Source organism: Populus euphratica, unplaced genomic scaffold (assembly GCF_000495115.2).
Source record: "Populus euphratica unplaced genomic scaffold, PopEup_1.0 scaffold12.1, whole genome shotgun sequence".
Lineage (NCBI taxonomy): Eukaryota > Viridiplantae > Streptophyta > Magnoliopsida > Malpighiales > Salicaceae > Populus > Populus euphratica.
The window spans coordinates 296,111-312,764 of NW_011499858.1; the positions used below are offsets into that span (position 1 = coordinate 296,111).

The 16,654-nt window shown below is 32.9% G+C and overlaps 3 protein-coding genes across 4 annotated transcripts in view; 1 reads left to right on the top strand and 2 right to left on the bottom strand.

Annotated features, from left to right (window-relative positions):
- The window catches only part of LOC105124095 (cytoplasmic tRNA 2-thiolation protein 1), a 5,186-nt gene extending 4,813 nt beyond the window's left edge, over positions 1-373 (bottom strand). Inside the window, exon 1 of the mRNA XM_011023962.1 lies at positions 18-373. Coding sequence (XP_011022264.1) covers positions 18-110 — 93 coding nt within the window. The 5' untranslated portion in view covers positions 111-373. The remainder of the gene's footprint in view (positions 1-17) is intronic.
- Positions 374-2,835: 2,462 nt separating this feature from the next.
- LOC105123864 (protein CPR-5-like) lies at positions 2,836-8,767 on the top strand. Its single transcript, XM_011023625.1, has 5 exons — positions 2,836-3,402; positions 5,275-5,331; positions 5,700-5,735; positions 5,879-6,604; positions 7,908-8,767. The coding sequence occupies exons 1-5, from the start codon at positions 3,049-3,051 to the stop codon at positions 8,439-8,441; spliced, it is 1,707 nt and encodes a 568-aa protein (XP_011021927.1). The 5' UTR covers positions 2,836-3,048; the 3' UTR covers positions 8,442-8,767.
- Positions 8,768-9,513: 746 nt separating this feature from the next.
- Positions 9,514-15,787, bottom strand: LOC105123863 (uncharacterized). Of its 2 annotated transcripts, none has more exons than XM_011023623.1 (14): positions 15,344-15,787; positions 14,834-14,872; positions 14,694-14,747; positions 14,542-14,605; positions 14,325-14,383; positions 13,415-13,539; positions 13,166-13,291; positions 12,109-12,167; positions 11,739-11,818; positions 11,499-11,537; positions 11,064-11,126; positions 10,931-10,978; positions 10,720-10,848; positions 9,514-10,031 (listed from the first exon to the last, which is right to left on the bottom strand). In XM_011023623.1, exons 1-14 carry the CDS (start codon positions 15,518-15,520, stop codon positions 9,984-9,986), a joined length of 1,110 nt encoding a protein of 369 aa, XP_011021925.1. In that variant the 5' UTR covers positions 15,521-15,787; the 3' UTR covers positions 9,514-9,983. The 2 variants fall into 2 exon arrangements, with proteins under 2 accessions (XP_011021925.1, XP_011021926.1); XM_011023624.1 differs by having other exon boundaries at positions 13,232-13,291; positions 15,344-15,785.
- Between the last annotated feature and the right edge of the window lie 867 nt (positions 15,788-16,654).

Below are 16,654 nucleotides of genomic sequence, written 5' to 3' on the forward strand. Positions count from 1 at the left end.
AAAAAAATTGGATTTACCTGCTCTAGGGTTTTAGGTCTTTTAAGGGCAGCCCTTCTTTGGTTACAGAGGTAACACAGGCGACCCGCAGCTTTCTTGTGATTTTCCGCCATAACTAACTCTTACTAGTTACAAAATTGAAAACCTTCTTTATTCAAACTTCGCGTGAGGAGGAAAAAAAAGATTACCTCTTGAAGCAAGCTGTGATTTTATTGTTTTTTTTTTTTTCAAAGTTTTCAGGGAATTCTGAACCTTCTATGAATTTTGAGCCGAAATCAAATTGAATATCACAAATTAAACGAGGAAAAAAATAAATTAAATAATTTCGGGCGACGAGGTGAGAATATATGCATAGCAATGCACGAGGGCACTTATTAGAGACTACTGGACCTGCCTGGGACTGGGTGGACAAGCACGCTTGATCCAGTAATATAAAAGCCCACGTGCGTGGGCCTTCGTTTTTTTTTTTTATCTGAGCCTCGACACTTAATTTTTTAAAAAAATAAGGCAGACTGTATAGTTTACTGAAAAATCAAGAGGTTTTTTAGTTAAAACAATATTTTTAATTTAAAATATAAAATAAATAATTTTAAAATATGAAAAATAAATTTATCAACCAAAAAAATTTTAAAGACACAAAATAAAAATAAAAATAAAAAGAATTTCTCTCTTGTTTCTAATCTATTTTTTTAAAGATGAAAATTCAAAACACTTCAATAAAATTCTTATATTGAGTTAAACTTATTAACACTATTCTAATTTATTTTTTTAAAGATGAAAATTCAAAACACTTTAATAAAATTCTCATATTGAGTTAAACTTATTAACACTATGGTCAATTTTTTATGTTAAAATGCAGTCAAACCTTTGAATTTCTCTTTTTCTTGTTATTTTTAGACAACTTTATATCCTCTTTTAATTTCAATAACTCAAATATTAAAAAAATAAGATTTTAAATCAAAGTTAAAATTGCAGAAAAAAATAAAGGAATTGTGAAGGGAGAAGAGAGAAAGTAAATGGACTAAGCATGATTTTTTTTCCTACAAGTCTTGGATTGATCATGAGATTCCCTTTTGTTTTACATTTTGATATTTTTATATTGAATTCTTGTTTTCTTTAACAATTAAAATATAATCATGCAGCATAATATGTGCTAAATCTAATAATCTAACGAATCATTGAAATGATTTCAAGTTACATGCATATGAAATGATTCCAAGTTACATGCATAAAAGGGTATATTATTGATAACACTTTTATAGTAAACAAAAATCATATAAAGGCTGACCTGATATAACCTAGTCGACTTGATGAATCTAAAGATAAACCAGACAACTAGAAAAAACATACTTTAACCCGTAAGAATTCAACTCGATATTTTTTTATATAAAAAATATTAAAATGACAACATATTAGATCGACATGTATCAATCCTAGTTAACTTATTGAATTCATGAGATGGATCACAAGACTATAATAATTTCATATAAACCAAATCAAAACAAATTAGAAAATTCAATTATCAATTAACCTAATGTTAAAGGGTTAAATTGAAAATGATTAATAAAAAAATATTACGGGTCAACATGTCAAACCCGTGATTTGAATCATAAGGTCAAAATAACCTCATAAAAAATAAACAAAAAAAGGATCAAAATCAACTTTTGTTAACATGTTAAATTCACAACTAGGATCATAAAACTATGATAACCCTCACACAAAATAAATTATAAAACCTAATTTTCATTAAACTTATCACCGAATGATGAAATTTAAAAAAAAAATCCAATCTAAAAACATGATATAGTAAAATAACTTATATTTATTCGAGTTAACATACAAAACCTTGATTCATAAAATCAAAACAACTCTATAGAAAACAACCTTAATTAATTCCATCACCGAATGATGAAATTTTTTTAAAAAATCCAATCTAAAAACATAATATAGTAAAATAACTTATATTTACTCGAGTTAACATACAAAACCTTAATTCATAAAATCAAAATAACTCTATAGAAAACAACCTTAATTAATTCAATATCAAAGGACGAGGTTGCAAAAACATTAATTAAAAAAATAAAAAAACTTGATTTAATTGAGTTAATCCACTAAACTCATAACTCGAATATTAAGATAATTTTATAAATTTTTTTTTAATAAATTGTGAAGTTTAATTTTTAATAAATTAAATATTAAAATATAAAATGATAAAAATAAATATAAATATAAAATAAAAAACTATTATAATAAATAGTAATTTCACAAGAGAGTGCACAACAAAATCACCACCTATTATTTAATTTATTATTAATAATAACTATAACGATGCAATTTCACCATTATAGTTAGCAAGTAAAGAATACTGAGATAACAGATCAAAAAGGATTTTTACAGTTGCAGGGTAGTTTTACTGGGTCGAATGTGACTGTACACTGTTGTCTTATTGGGTTGGGTGGCAACTTACAAGTGGATCTGCCATGATTGTTAAACAGACAGCACAATCTCACAACCATCCAACAAGCACTTATAACTTGTTCCCTCCAAACATGAACTTCATAGGCAAAACAAAAAAAACGAACATTTTACCGAGTTTCTTGGATTTGGAATGCCTCTTTTGGAGAGAACACGCCCTCCTACACGCATCCTAACCATATCTTTACTACTTAAACCTTTGTAATTTTTCCATTTAAGTTCCTGTGCTTAAGATTTTTGAAGATCCTGTCCCTCTCCAGTGTTTGATTTTTGTTTCACAATCTTGAATTACTGATAGAACGTGGTAAAAATCAAGTAAAAGAAATCTAGGAGGAGCACGAGACTCAGAAAGAAAATGAAAATTAAGAGTACAGGTACTAGGTTTAATTATGTCATGAATAAACAGTACAGACACGGTCCAAAAGCTAAAAAACAGTCAAACCCCCATGCATAAGCTTTGTGGATCCAATTCCATTGTTCCAATATTTACCAAACGCTCCTCTCTCTCTCTCTCTCTGTTGTTATTTATGAGATTTTAAAAATCGGTCCACGAGGCCTCCTACTCTGTACTCTTCCATGGAACGCACCGCTCCATCTCCTTCCCTCTCGACCCAAGACCCGACCCCGACTAATCATTCAAATCCAACTGTGGAGAATGATTGTTACCCAAAAACCATCAACAAGAGGAAGAAAAAAGGAGTCTTTAAAGACACAGCCATGACACCGCCCCCATCACAGCCAACCTCTTCTTCTTCTTCTTCTTCTTCTTCTTCTTCTTCTTCTGTGAATAAAAGTCCGCGCGTGTCACACAAACGCAGAAGCCCTAAGGTGGTTTTTGCTCCGGTTAGGCGCAGGCGTGGTATAGGGGATGATGGTGTGGAGGCTATTGCATTACCTCTTGGAATGTCTTTTGCTGCTGTTGTTGCTCAGGTTTCTTCAATTTTCTGTGTTTTTTGTGCTATGTTGATTGAAATTAGGGATTTTGGCTCATAAAGTTTGAAATTTTGATGTAGCTTCAAGTCTGGTTTCTTTTTAATTGTGTCTTTCTAGTTTTTTTTAGGCAACTAGGGTTTGTATCTGCGTGCATTGGGAAATTTTTTATGGCAATTTGCTTATATGTTATTCAAATTGATTGGCGTTTGTTTAACTGTCTAATCGGGTTTGGGATTTGTTTGCTATTGGTTATTGCTTTTCTAGATAAAATTTGCTGATTTGTTGGAATGGAGATAGATACTTATGTAAGGTTAAGGAGATTGTTGATGAATTTTTGATGTTGTGGAGTGTTTAGCTCTTTGAATGTCCTTAAGTTTATGTATTGATTTAGATGTGCAACTATGGAACTCAAAGATGAGTTACAAGCACTTGGATTTTAGCTTTTGATCAACTATATTATGCATGAAATTCAGTGTTGACTTGAATTTAAGTTCTGATAGTTGGCATTAAAATGATTAATGGACTGTGAATAAAAGGTTTTTAAGCAACCCTATGGAAAATGTATGCATTTGATGTACAATTGTGGTTATGTATATAAACGTCATTGAGATAGATATCTACCTTGTATCTATTGTTTTGGTGTTTCGGGAAAGCAGTAGAGACAAGCCTGTTATGTGATGCTTAATGTGGATGTTTTATTGCTATCTGCATATCATATGGCATACACATTACATGCTTTTAGCATGCGCACATATCGTTTGTTGCATGATTCTTATTTTGTTTACATTAATACATTCAAGTCTATAACTTATGGCCTTCTTTGATTTATACATCGATATATGTATAATTAGTGTGTCCAAAGCAGTGTCCAGTTTTTTATTCAACATCATGTTTGCAGTCTAATATCTTTTGGTGATTAAATTAATTTTGATATTACGTTGACAGTTTATATTTACTCATGCAATGAGAATTTTTGTTCTTGTGGGATGTCCATTAATGGCATCAGTTGTATTCTTGTAATATGTTATCTTTGGTGAATCAAAAGGTGGACTGGACTCTGCCTTCTCTTAAGTATACCAAACAGATTGGTGATTGTTTATAAAGTTAACCCTAAAACATCTTCACAGCTGTTTGTTTGAACCTGAGATACCGAGCAGCTCGCCTAAACGCTGAGTCTTTCTGGTCTTGACTGCCAATTTTATTATAGTCTTCCATCTTTGTAAAAACAAAGCATTAAAAAAAAAAACTTGAACTCGATTTTCTTCCTTTTTAAGATTTTATTTTCAATTTCTAATTGTTTTATATATATAGGTTTTTTCTCCCTATGGTTTCTTTCAGTATCCCCTATGTACGTTTCAGCACTCTCCTGTGGGATTTCTGAACTTTCAAATGAAATGGCTTGCCCTATGAAAAATGTCTCATTAAAAATACATAATCGCATTCTTACTGGAATGGAGACACTGGAGAGTTTTTGTCAATTAGCAAGGTCTCAGGCATCTTTTATCATACGTGCTAGTTATTTTGGACATGAGAAATTATAATTTTCCATTTCATACCTAACTGTTTCAATACTTTATTCAATTTTGTTTTTTCAAAAAAATGTTTTCTGAGGTATGCTATGTTACCAGATCTGAATAGTTTTGAATTTTGATAATTTTATATTATCAAAACAGTGTTCAGAGGAGATGTGCAAAATAAGTGATGCATCACCACTTAAGACTCCATTGGCAAAGTCTCCAGTTTTATGCTCTGGTCTTAGAAATAAATGTAAATAATGTGCACATTTGTCAAGATTTTCTTGGATTCACATTAGTATTTGTCATTTGATATTGTTCATTTGTTGCTGTTTTTTTTTCCTTCTAATTTTAGGTTCTGGAGAGGAAAGATGCTGCAGGTGAAAGGATGTCTGTTGATCATCTTTCAATGGTAAGTTTTTTTTTTTTAGCCTAACATGAACTTTATATTCACCTCTCAGAAATAGATCTATGATGTCATCACTATGGTTTACATCCCTTCTGCTGTACATCTTTTATCTGCGTACTGAATAACATACTAGATTTTTAACTCAAATGGACTGCTTGTTATACAGTTCATATTTAGGCAACAATGCAATCAGATCAATGAAATTGCCCATTTAGTAAAATTTTCACTGCAACAGAAAAATTTGCTGCAGCATACTTGGGTTTTTTTTTTATAGGCTCTTTCCCGTTGCTATTGAATCTGTTTGTTCTAAGATTAATGATGTTTGGAATATTGGGAATTAAATCAATCTTAATTTGTCTACTTTTGTGCAGATCTGCTCTTCAGCTGTCAGAGAATCTTTAGCCAGTGTAAGCCAGACCTTAACTGCTCACTCATCCATTGACTCTGGTTTTACAAGTCAAGTTTCCTCATGTACTTGTCAACATCAGACAGGCCACAAAATGCTGACTTATATGAATGCGCTTGATTCTTTACACCCTATTTGCAACAGGTCTTTGGTAACAAATTTGATTTCTTCGCAAGGAATTTTCAGAAATCATTTGGGAGCACATTGAGCACTCTTAGATTGATTAATGAATCGTCTATCAACTGTGGACCGCATACTTTAATTCACCAGAACCTAGAAATATCTGCTTCAAACAGGACTCTCAATAAAAGAGATGGCTGTACAAATAGTGCCTGTATGAAAGACTCTGATTCAGAAACAGACTTGCCCAATAATTCAACTGAGGGTCAAACCCATAAACCTGAGCAGGTAGAAGAGAACATATCAGTGGGTTGCTTGGGTCAAGAACTTGTCCTGCACGGGGCAGCCAGCCAGCTGGCTTGTGCTCCTAGTTCATACCCTTTAATTAACATGTATAACAATATTGAGAAATCTGTTGTGGAGCAAGTCCGTTCTAATGACCTGAAGGCATTGGAGATTGGTGTTGCAATGAAAAGATTGAAGTTGGATGAGGAATTGTTGAATCTCACCTCAGAATCAAACTATCTGGAGAGATCAAAATTAGTAATGGGCATGTCAAAGGCATCCTTTAAAGCTGACAAGTTCAAGACTCAATTAGAAGACACAAGGCATGCTGAGCTGCATAGAAATTGCGTTGACTGTCTTGTTGCTGGTTTGTTCATCATGTCAGCCTCACTTTCATACAGTACATATGTTTATTCATACAGAAGGATCAAAGAAGCTACTGCATCCTGCTCTCAGTTACACAAGGCAAGGACCATGCCTTATTGCTTATCTTGCTAATGTCATTTGATTTAGTTTCTTGACATTTGTGTAATTATCATATTTGTTGGTATTCTGGTCTGGTTCTATATGCTTTCTTTCTCGTACTAGGTACTAGCAAAGGTGCTTCCTTGAGAAATAACAGAGAGACTAGAGAGAGGCTGCTAAAAGTGTATTTTTAATTAAAACTATTATATTATAAGCAGCATATTAACTTCGATCCTTGAGGTAGTTGATAAAGGTTAGGGCTTGGACAGGCTTTATATTCTAATCATCCCTTGATGTCTGAAATTTGACAAAGTAGAAATGATGGACAACCTTTCTCATTGGGCAAATTGTGACCGGATTCTCCTTTTCAAGTTTAAACATGATTTAGCAATCTTGATCCAAATTAGTCTTAATCACGAGCAGAAAGAAAATTCTTTAGCTTTGTTTCCATGTCTAATACCATGTCTTTGTTTTAAACCCTTTCTAGTTTTGTGATCTTGGGTCTAGGTTGACACTATTCCCGCTCCCTAACATTATGAGGTGGCCAAATTAACCTTCATTTAGAATGTTCTCATATATAATTAAAGCACCATCAATTCTATACACTATAAATCTAATATAAATTTATAAAAGAATACTGTCTTAAAATCTAAATTGAATGTGCTAATAGTATTTTTGTTTTCATTGAAATATATAGCGTAATGTTCAAAATCATTATTGTAAAAAATATTTTATAATTTACAAGTTAGATTTTAAAAAAAATATGATATGTTTATGATAATGAATAGAATGTAGAACACTTTGTATCTGCTATAATATAGATACTCTTAATGATGTCATTGAGTGATAATAGTAATGTTTTGTCATCTAAACAATGTTTAACATAAACAAAAATAGTATATTAAAAACAATTAGAAATGCAGATACATTTTACAACACTTTTCATGAATTTTAAGTACATTTATTTGTGCGTGCGTGTGTGTGTGTAATAGAAAATTGCATTGCTAATGTGAAATTATGTTTTTTTTTGGCATGTACATCTAAAAGAATTTAATTGGTTTAATTATTTGAAGTTTTGAGGAATTAAATTGAGGTTAGTTTTGTCACTTAATGAAATTATTGACAGGGAACAACAAATAAGGGGTGGGATTAGCACCAACCTTGGGTCTATGGATTAGACAATTGCCATGCCATACCTTTGGTAGCAAATGATTTTTATTTCTTTTTGCTATATACTCCTTTTCTCTTGTTAATTTCATATCAGATGCTGAGGAAAAATTCTATGTTTCTGGCTGTGTTTCAGGAGTCCAAATTCGGTTGGTTTGTCAGGCCTTTTTCATCCTTTAATTCCTGGCTGCAGATACTGATATGTCAAGTTCAAGTTGTGAGCCAAATGGCGTTTGGAATCCTAATTATTCTTGCAGTTGCTTTTTTGCTTGTACAACGGTCCTCGAGTTCACACCGGACAATGCCAATAACTTTCATTCTGCTACTGTTGGGAGCTGTCTGTGGTTTTACTGGCAAACTTTGTGTCGATACACTGGGAGGGAGTGGATCACTCTGGCTTCTGTATTGGGAAGCTTTATGCTCGCTGCAGTTCTTCTCAAATGTATTCACACCAACTTTGTTCCGTATACTTCATGGCCCCGTCGTTGCAATCTCCCAAGGGACAAAACCCAACACAATATTTCCATATTGGCTCCGGAAATTACTTTTCTACGCTACCTCCATCTTGTTTTTACCATTGTGCTGTGGTCTTTTGCCATTTGCTGGCCCAGGTGAATGGACAAATCATTTTTCTGTTAAAACCGAACATGACGTGTCCCAAAACGGGTGATTGAGGCTCCCATTCATATCGCAACCGGTCAAGCTCCTGTCTATTTGTATGTCATGTACTTGTACTGTACACCAAGCTGCCTAAGTGTTGTGCTTGGGCTAAATAAATTATGTAGGCAGCTGGGTTTATTTATTCATTTTGTATGCTTCAGTCACTGCAAAATTAGCTAGGGATGCTTAACAAAAAGAAGGCAGAAGTTGCATCGCAGGTCGGTTGTAATGTTAAGTGAATTGTCATGCTGTATCATGGTAGCAGCATTTAGTGTTCAAATATTCGTGAACTGATATGTTAGTTTATATCATAGTTGAAATGGAGCCTTTTCTTCTTGTGTGCGTGGATCATCTTGCAGGCAGTGTTTGGTATTGCTGTGTTGCTCAAAAAATTGAATGTTTTTAGTTTAAAATTATTATTATTATTTTAATATATTGATGTTAAAAATAATTTTAAACAAAAAATACCTTACATAACAACCTTGTAATATTTTCAAACATCCTGAATATCATCTCTATGGCTAGGGTTTTATGCGGAAAGTATTTGAGGAAGTGGCACCTGGGAATTGGGATCATGTTGAAAGCAGATATAACTTGCAAGACATTAGATTAAAGTTAAAGTGTCCACACTGATAATTATTAGGGTGTCTTTTTGTATGCACGGGACACCATAGGACAAGACAGTATAAAGGGTGTCGTGCTTTTTTCTAATGCACGGATGGGTAATAGATGGTTTCTGTGCTGTCTCGTGTTTAAGTTTCTATCCCACGGCACCGCTGCTTGCTTAATTTTAAAATTTATAAAATGAGTTCTAAACACTATATAAATTAAAATATATATATATATTATCTTTTCCAAACCATTCATGCTCATCTCCCTTGAACTCTAAAAGAGTAAACTTCGCTCTTTGAGCTTTTGTCATGTATCGTATTATGAAAATAAATAATAACTAATCGTTTGTAATAATGAATTTCCAAAATGAAATCTTATTATTTTCCCTTGAACTCTAAAAGTATAAATCTTAAGGCCACACTGCTAATAACCAAAATAATCGTTCACCTAACACACCAATGAGATTTTAATTTTGCTCGAGTCCTCAGACCACCGGTCAAATTTAGAACGCAGGCCAATGCATTGCGGTCATTTATTACAGGGAGTTGAAATGCTATAAATCATATTGTTTTGCGACTAACTTCTGGTAATAAAACTAATTATATCAGAACAAATATTTGGGAGGAATGTATGGGGAAACAACGAGTGATCCAAGCATCAGGTGAATTTCACCACCTGCAACTCTATAACTGGAAAATGTGATGGCCCTCAACAGTGTTATCTTACAAATGCCTGCTAGTGTACACCTTGTGCTGACTGTCAAAAAAATTCTGAAACTAAAAGGTTTACATGCCGTGAGACACCTAGACTGATAAAGCGAAGATTATAACGAGGCCCCACAGGCATGACTCCCATCTTCATGGTGAACAAAATCTTCAAATTTGATTCCTTGCGGCCAAAGCAGGCTTCAAACTGTCACGCTTGTCCTCGATGTATCCACTCATAGAACCTCATGAGCCTTCCCATAATACCTGTTTATGAAGGATGCCTGCAAGGAAAAATAGCAAAAATAACAAGCAAATATCAGATAATCCACTTTCGGGAAAGAGAAAATGCAAGGTCTGCTTGTACGATCCTTGTTGAACTGGGACAATCTATTAATCCTTGGAAATCGAGAGAATGAATGGAAAATTTAAGATGTTCCCTTGAGAAGTTGGAACGGTAGACTGACAAAACTGAGGGACACAATGGGGTATAAAAGAAACCTTAATCATACAATCTAAACTTGAAACCCACCCATAAATAATTACTCATTCCCTAAAGGTTGTAGCATTCAAAAGACAAAAGACCTTGATCCACAGAATTTTCCCACAGAAAGCATATTCAATATGGAACTGCTTTAAATAATGGAACCCTGACTATTTGGGTGTTTTTGCATACACCAGAGATAATACCAGACAACAATACAAAACTCATAGAGGTAAGACAGGCCTGTATACCTCATTCAAGGACAATATGCATGCTCTGATAATAAAATGAAACGGGCACACAGGATTTGAAAGAGGGATGATATGTTTGACTTGAATAATGTCCTCCTTTAACTTTGTATTCCAACTACTTGGAAAATGAACGGGCAATCACAAAGTTTGCTAGCTATTGAACTACAATCAGAATAGAAAAACAAACTCTGATTAATCAAAAGCTGTTTTTGCATGTCCTTGTGGACAACGCTTTACCTTCACATTTGATATGTCCGGTGTATCAGGTGTTTGCACAGGATAGAACTTGTAAAACCTCAACTTCTCAAATGCTCGTCTACTTTCCTCACTCATTTCATCCAGGGCCTTCCTCCTGGCTTCCCTTGCCTGCATCAAAGGAAACTTGTTAGAAAGCAGATCAAAGACTGCCTACTTATGCTCCCAAACCAAACAGAACCAAACAAGTTACCTCTCTGTTAGCTTTCTTTGCTTCTCGAACTTTCTCTTTAACAAATTCCTAAGAAAGGAAATATGCAAGGTTCAATTATTAACAAAAATAAGATGAAACGATGAGATATTCAAATATATTTAACAAAATTCACCTTAAAGGCATCCTTTTGATCTTCAGATAATTCATCCTCCTGGATCAGTTTATCAGTGAACTCCTGCAGATTGATAGGTAAATCTTAATATAAATTAATTGTACTTTCTTTGCAGTGGGTAGGGTGGTGGTTCAGGAAAGAATTTTGACAAAGTTGAGCAATGATAGGACAAGTATAATCACAAGGGGAGGTAAGAATATGTTCATAAGCATAACACCATTTCTACATCATTCCTTCAAATAGCAGGAGAATCCAGCTCCACGGTGGTGGATTTATAAGACAACTATCATAACCACATGTTCAAACCAATTCTCCCATGATGTCTGTCAACAGTGGTTATGATACATTCAAAAGACAGAAGACGTGAAAAGAGAAACTTCATGAAAAACCATCTAGGTCAAACTAAGAAAAAAACATCAGAAATAGAACTCTTACCTCAAGTTCATCAAGTTCCCAATCAAATTCACAGAAAATCTGCAGTTATTAATGATAGAAGGTCAATTTACTGAATCGTACATCAGTGCTACCTTTATCATCACAACTAAACTAAGCACAGCAGTTTGCTTAATTAACCATAGACTGTAATTTCTGAACCAATCTCAAATCATGCAATCCATCAACATCCAAAGGTTTTGGTTTCCATCAATTTGTTTCTCTTACATGCTATTCACTTACCGGCTTTAGTTCTGATGGGAAAATTATCTGAACCTCAGTGCTCTGCTCAAGCTCATCTTCCTTGAAGGGGTTGTAGAAATCTGTCAAAAAAGGGAAGCATGTCAGAGGAATAGAACAGTTCCCTATACATTAGCAATAAAAGATGACAGAACACTAAAAGCTAATACATGAGCTGTATTATCCTCTGCTCTGATCAATCTAGCAAACAATCAAACATTGTTCGGGAAATAGGTGTTGTGGCCACTAACTTTTTCTACTCATCAGAACTTAGAGAGCACTTTTTTCCATTATTTTCACAACACTGTTTAAGTAAAAAGAAGTTTGTGTGGAATACAGCAATCTACATATCTGAAATTTCCTCAAAACTCACAAGGTAAGCAGTACTCATATTTCTTGATCCGATCTATCTTCAAATGTTTCAAAGCGGCCCTGCAAGCAATCCATGTGCACAGGCAACAGGAATAGACACATGTAAGGATACACAAACATCATAGTATCTGAAAATTTCAATGAAACAGTACAAACCTGAATATTTCTCATAAAATATGGTATGCTTATGTGTACCTCAACTTCCAATGATTAATGAATTGGAGAACCAGAAAGGAAGCTTAAAAAGTGAAAAGGTTATAAAATATTCTGCTGAAGGAAGCTCGAGTCTTAAGTTCTCAAGTTTGTTGTGCAATAACAACATGCTGGCTGTAAGTGTAACAGCAGATCTATGAACATAAAAATGTTGATTCCTCTAGCTTCTATTTTGCTAAAAATCAAGCCCAGATGTGTCTTTATGTCTCATTATTTTCTTCATATCACACTTAAATGTCTATTGAACAGAATGTCTCCAACAGCCATAATAAAAGGTATATATAACCAAGAAAAAATGTAAAATGAGAAACCAAAATGTAGCAAAAGGTGAGGTTATTTCTGTTAAATAAATAATATAATAATGGTTCTCAAAAGTAGGAACTGAGAACTGGATTATCTAAAAAAAGTACCACGCCAGTTGTCTAGAAATGGCCCTAAGACATGTGAGCACCATGCATGCTTACCACGTGTATTTAGGACCAAACTGTGATAATGGTTCTCAAAAGCAGGAACTGAGATCTGGGAACTGGATTATCCAAAAAAAGTACCAAACAAGCTGTCCAGAAATGCCCATGAGACATTTGAGCACCATGTATGCTTGTAACGATTATTTAAGAACAAACTGTGATATCAACATATGTAATGAAAATGGGCAGCAATAAAGAACTTAAAGAGCAGTTTGTCCTGATAACCGAGAGTCTACATACAAAAACAAATTAGAGCAGAGCTCCATAAAAATCAACATTCAAAAACCAATCGGAACAGTTCTCCATACATACAGCTCAAGGAAATTAAAAAGGCAGCCAAAAGAACTTTTAAGTAATAACTATAGGGTAAGAAACAACATCATATAAAACACTAGAAATGATTTATTGTGCGTGTACAGGAAGATTGAGAGGGAAGCAAGGTACCTTCTCTGAGTGCAGCTCAGAATAAAAATTTGATGTCTCAGTCTGTCAACTTGACTTTCTCTGGAGAAGGATTTGAGTTGCAAAAAAGACATTGAGCAAAATATATAATTAAAAAAAAATTGGGAAAAGAGAAACTCCATGAAATCGTGTAGAAATGCACATTGGAATATAAAAATTGGATACCTATTTTCCAGAGGTATATAAGGAACCCAATCCATTTTCATTTGTTTCATGGGAATTATTTCTTCAACCTCCCTCTGAACCGACTTAATTCCAATCTTATCAGATGGAGGGAAAGGAGATGCAACCTGTAAAAGAATATGTTTAATAAATAGAAAGGCAGCAGCAAGAAATGACTAGCCTCCATTAATATAAAGGATTTTTATTTTTTTATTTTCTTTTTCAAGGAAGACTAGAGATAATTGTCTTCACAACAACACCAATCTGCAACTGTACTTCTGAAATTATAACAGATAATGAAATATGTGATGAAACAACTCTTAGGAAGAAAAAATGTGGTGTTGGGAAAAGTAACAATCTAAGAGGTAAATTCTCAAGCTCTTAATCTATAGCCTTAAGAACAGCACAAAATGGACATCTTCGTAGTCAAACATAGGCTTCCTTTTAAGTTCATCTTATAAAAGGTTTAACTAGGTGTAAAGGTAGGGCCAATTGTAGAACCAACATTCTCACTTTGCCAAGTTCAAAAGGAGAGATCTGTGATCCCGCTATTACCATAAAGGAAATGTAGAATGTCTATGAGCGCTATGACCTTTTCACTCCTGGATTGTGCTTCAATGCATGGAAGCACTTCTTGGACATATATATCTAGGGCTTTTGAAACCTGACATCCGTATTATATGAGATTTAAGTAGGTGTAAAGGTGGGGACAACGTAAAGCCATAACCGGACACAGCTAAACCTTTTATCAGATTAAGTGAAGAAAAAGCCCATGTTACTTTCATCATGAAACAAACCAATGTAAAAATATGCAATAAGAAAAGGTGTTTGTAAAGTCTGCTCCTTGACAATTTCATAGGTGAACATACATACATCAAAGTGCATGCAAAAGTAACTGTTTCAGTAAACTTACTGCCACGACTGCAGGTATGTAGATTAATAGGCTTTCATTCTTGAAAGGGACCAGTTGAGCTGAAGAAACCAAAGAAACAAAGTAAGATTCATATGGCAAAAGAAAAGGGCAGGGCATGGGAAAATCAAGCAAAAAAGAAAGTAATGCCTGGCTATTTAAAGCCTGGGCACAAAGACTTAGAAAAAAAATTAAGGTTTCAAGTTAGAAAGTAACTCACGCTCTGTACACCCAAAAAGGTAAACTTTCCTCCCATGTAGAACACCTCCTTCTTCAAATGCATTCTGACCAGTCAGAGCAGTAGTTTCAGTTTACACACATTCTAAAAACCATCTACGCAGTGAAAGATATAGGTGATTTTATGACAACCACCTCTAGATTAGAGAAATTCCAGTTGAATCCGTAAACCTTGTCCAGTTGATCCCACTGTACAAAAAGGAAATATTGTAAGCTATAACAACATAATTAATTAACCAACAAAGAAAAGAACAGGATAAAAATTAAAATCTAACCTCTGTACCGACAGGGAATATTTCCTTCCATAAGTCTTCCTGCATAAGAAAACAATTTCACAATGCTTGATTTTTTTAATTGACCAGCTTAAAAAAAAATTAACACGGTACTTAAAAAATTCAACAAAAAAATTCCAAACTATCCTTACTATAAAATCACTACTACTCAGTTCAAGAATTTTAACCTAATTAAGAAAAAAATGAAAAAAAATAAAACTAAACTAAACTAAACTAACAAACTGCCAAACTGCAGCTATTAACCTTAAACTCAGAGCTAAGCTTTTCCACTGTTTAATTAATTGACTGATTGGTTAACAGTATAATTAACCCTACGGAAAAATATCCGATTTCATTCATTTTTAAAAACCTATTAACAAACAGAAATTGAACAAATTATTCCTAAGTTTTTTAATATATAAAAAGAAAAAACTTAGATTAATTAATTTCTAAAATCCAACAAAATAAACTAATTGAAACACAGTAATGGGAGGAAGAGAAAGATTAGAATACCAAGTTGCGCTTGTCTTCGAAGTATTCGGGTTCGGGTTTGGATGCCTTGACTGACTTAGCTCTAGTAGCTGGTTTCGTCGTTTCGGTGGTTCTGTGGTTGTCTTGAGCGGGAACGGCAGCAGCTTCGTCTTCATTATTATCTTTCTGGATTCTCTTTCTCTTGGCTCCTTTCCTCATTATTGATTGATTGATTTTCTAGAGAGAAAAAACCAAGTAATGGCGAGAGAGCTTGGTTATTTTGGATCGAACTCGAAGGGTCCGGATTCGAGTCTTAGAGGGAGGGGAGGGAGGGAGGGAGGGACACAGTGTGTTTTTGTTTTTCAAAAGCGTGACATTGACGCGGGGAGATAGGGTTTTTTCTCTTTCGGTAGGTTGAAATTTCAGTTTCTAGAGAGGCGCAAAGATTTGAATTTTTTGGATTTTTTTTCTATTTTTTTTTTAAAATGAAGCACTGGGGCTGGTGTACGGACAACGTCGGCAATAAACAGTGGGAAAAGAAAACGAAAACACGAAGTAGTTAAACCCTCTTTTGCTATAAAGTAATTTTTAAAAAATAAATAAATTTTGAAAAAATAAATTTTTAAGAAAAAAATTATTTTTTAATATTTAATAGTATAATAAAAAATAAATTAAAAAATATTTTTCAATGTTTAGTTATGTTATGAAAAATAAATTAAAAAATAACTTATTGATATTTTATTTTTCTCAGTATTATTAAAATAATGAGAAAACAATTTACAAATTAAAAAGTTGTATGAAAATGAAATTAAAAAAATATAATTCTATAATTTTTTTCAGATATAATAAATAATAATCAAAATAATAGAGATCAAATCTAAAAATTAAAAAAAAATTAAAACAATAATAATTAACATTTCACAAATAATTTCAAATAAAATAAGTAACAATAAAAAAAATAAGAATCAAAATTGATAAATGAAAAATTTTAATAAAAACTTTTAAGAAAAAGGCAAATAATAATTATCAAAATATTATCAAAATTAATATAAAAATAAAATTTTAAAAAATAAAATTAAAAAATAAATATTCAAAACAAAATTATATGGCAATCAAAAGTTTGAGCATCAAATTTAACATGATCAGTAAATAGTATTTTTAATTTTTTCATAACTTTCAAAAGGTATTTTCAATCTAATTTTTTTAAAAAAATACTTTTCTAAAAATTAAATACAGCCTAAGATTGTGAGACTATCTCGAAACTGTCTTTTAATTTTTTATTTAAAAATATATTAAAATAATAATTTTTAATATTTAATATTTAATATTAAAATAACTTTAAAAAATTAACTT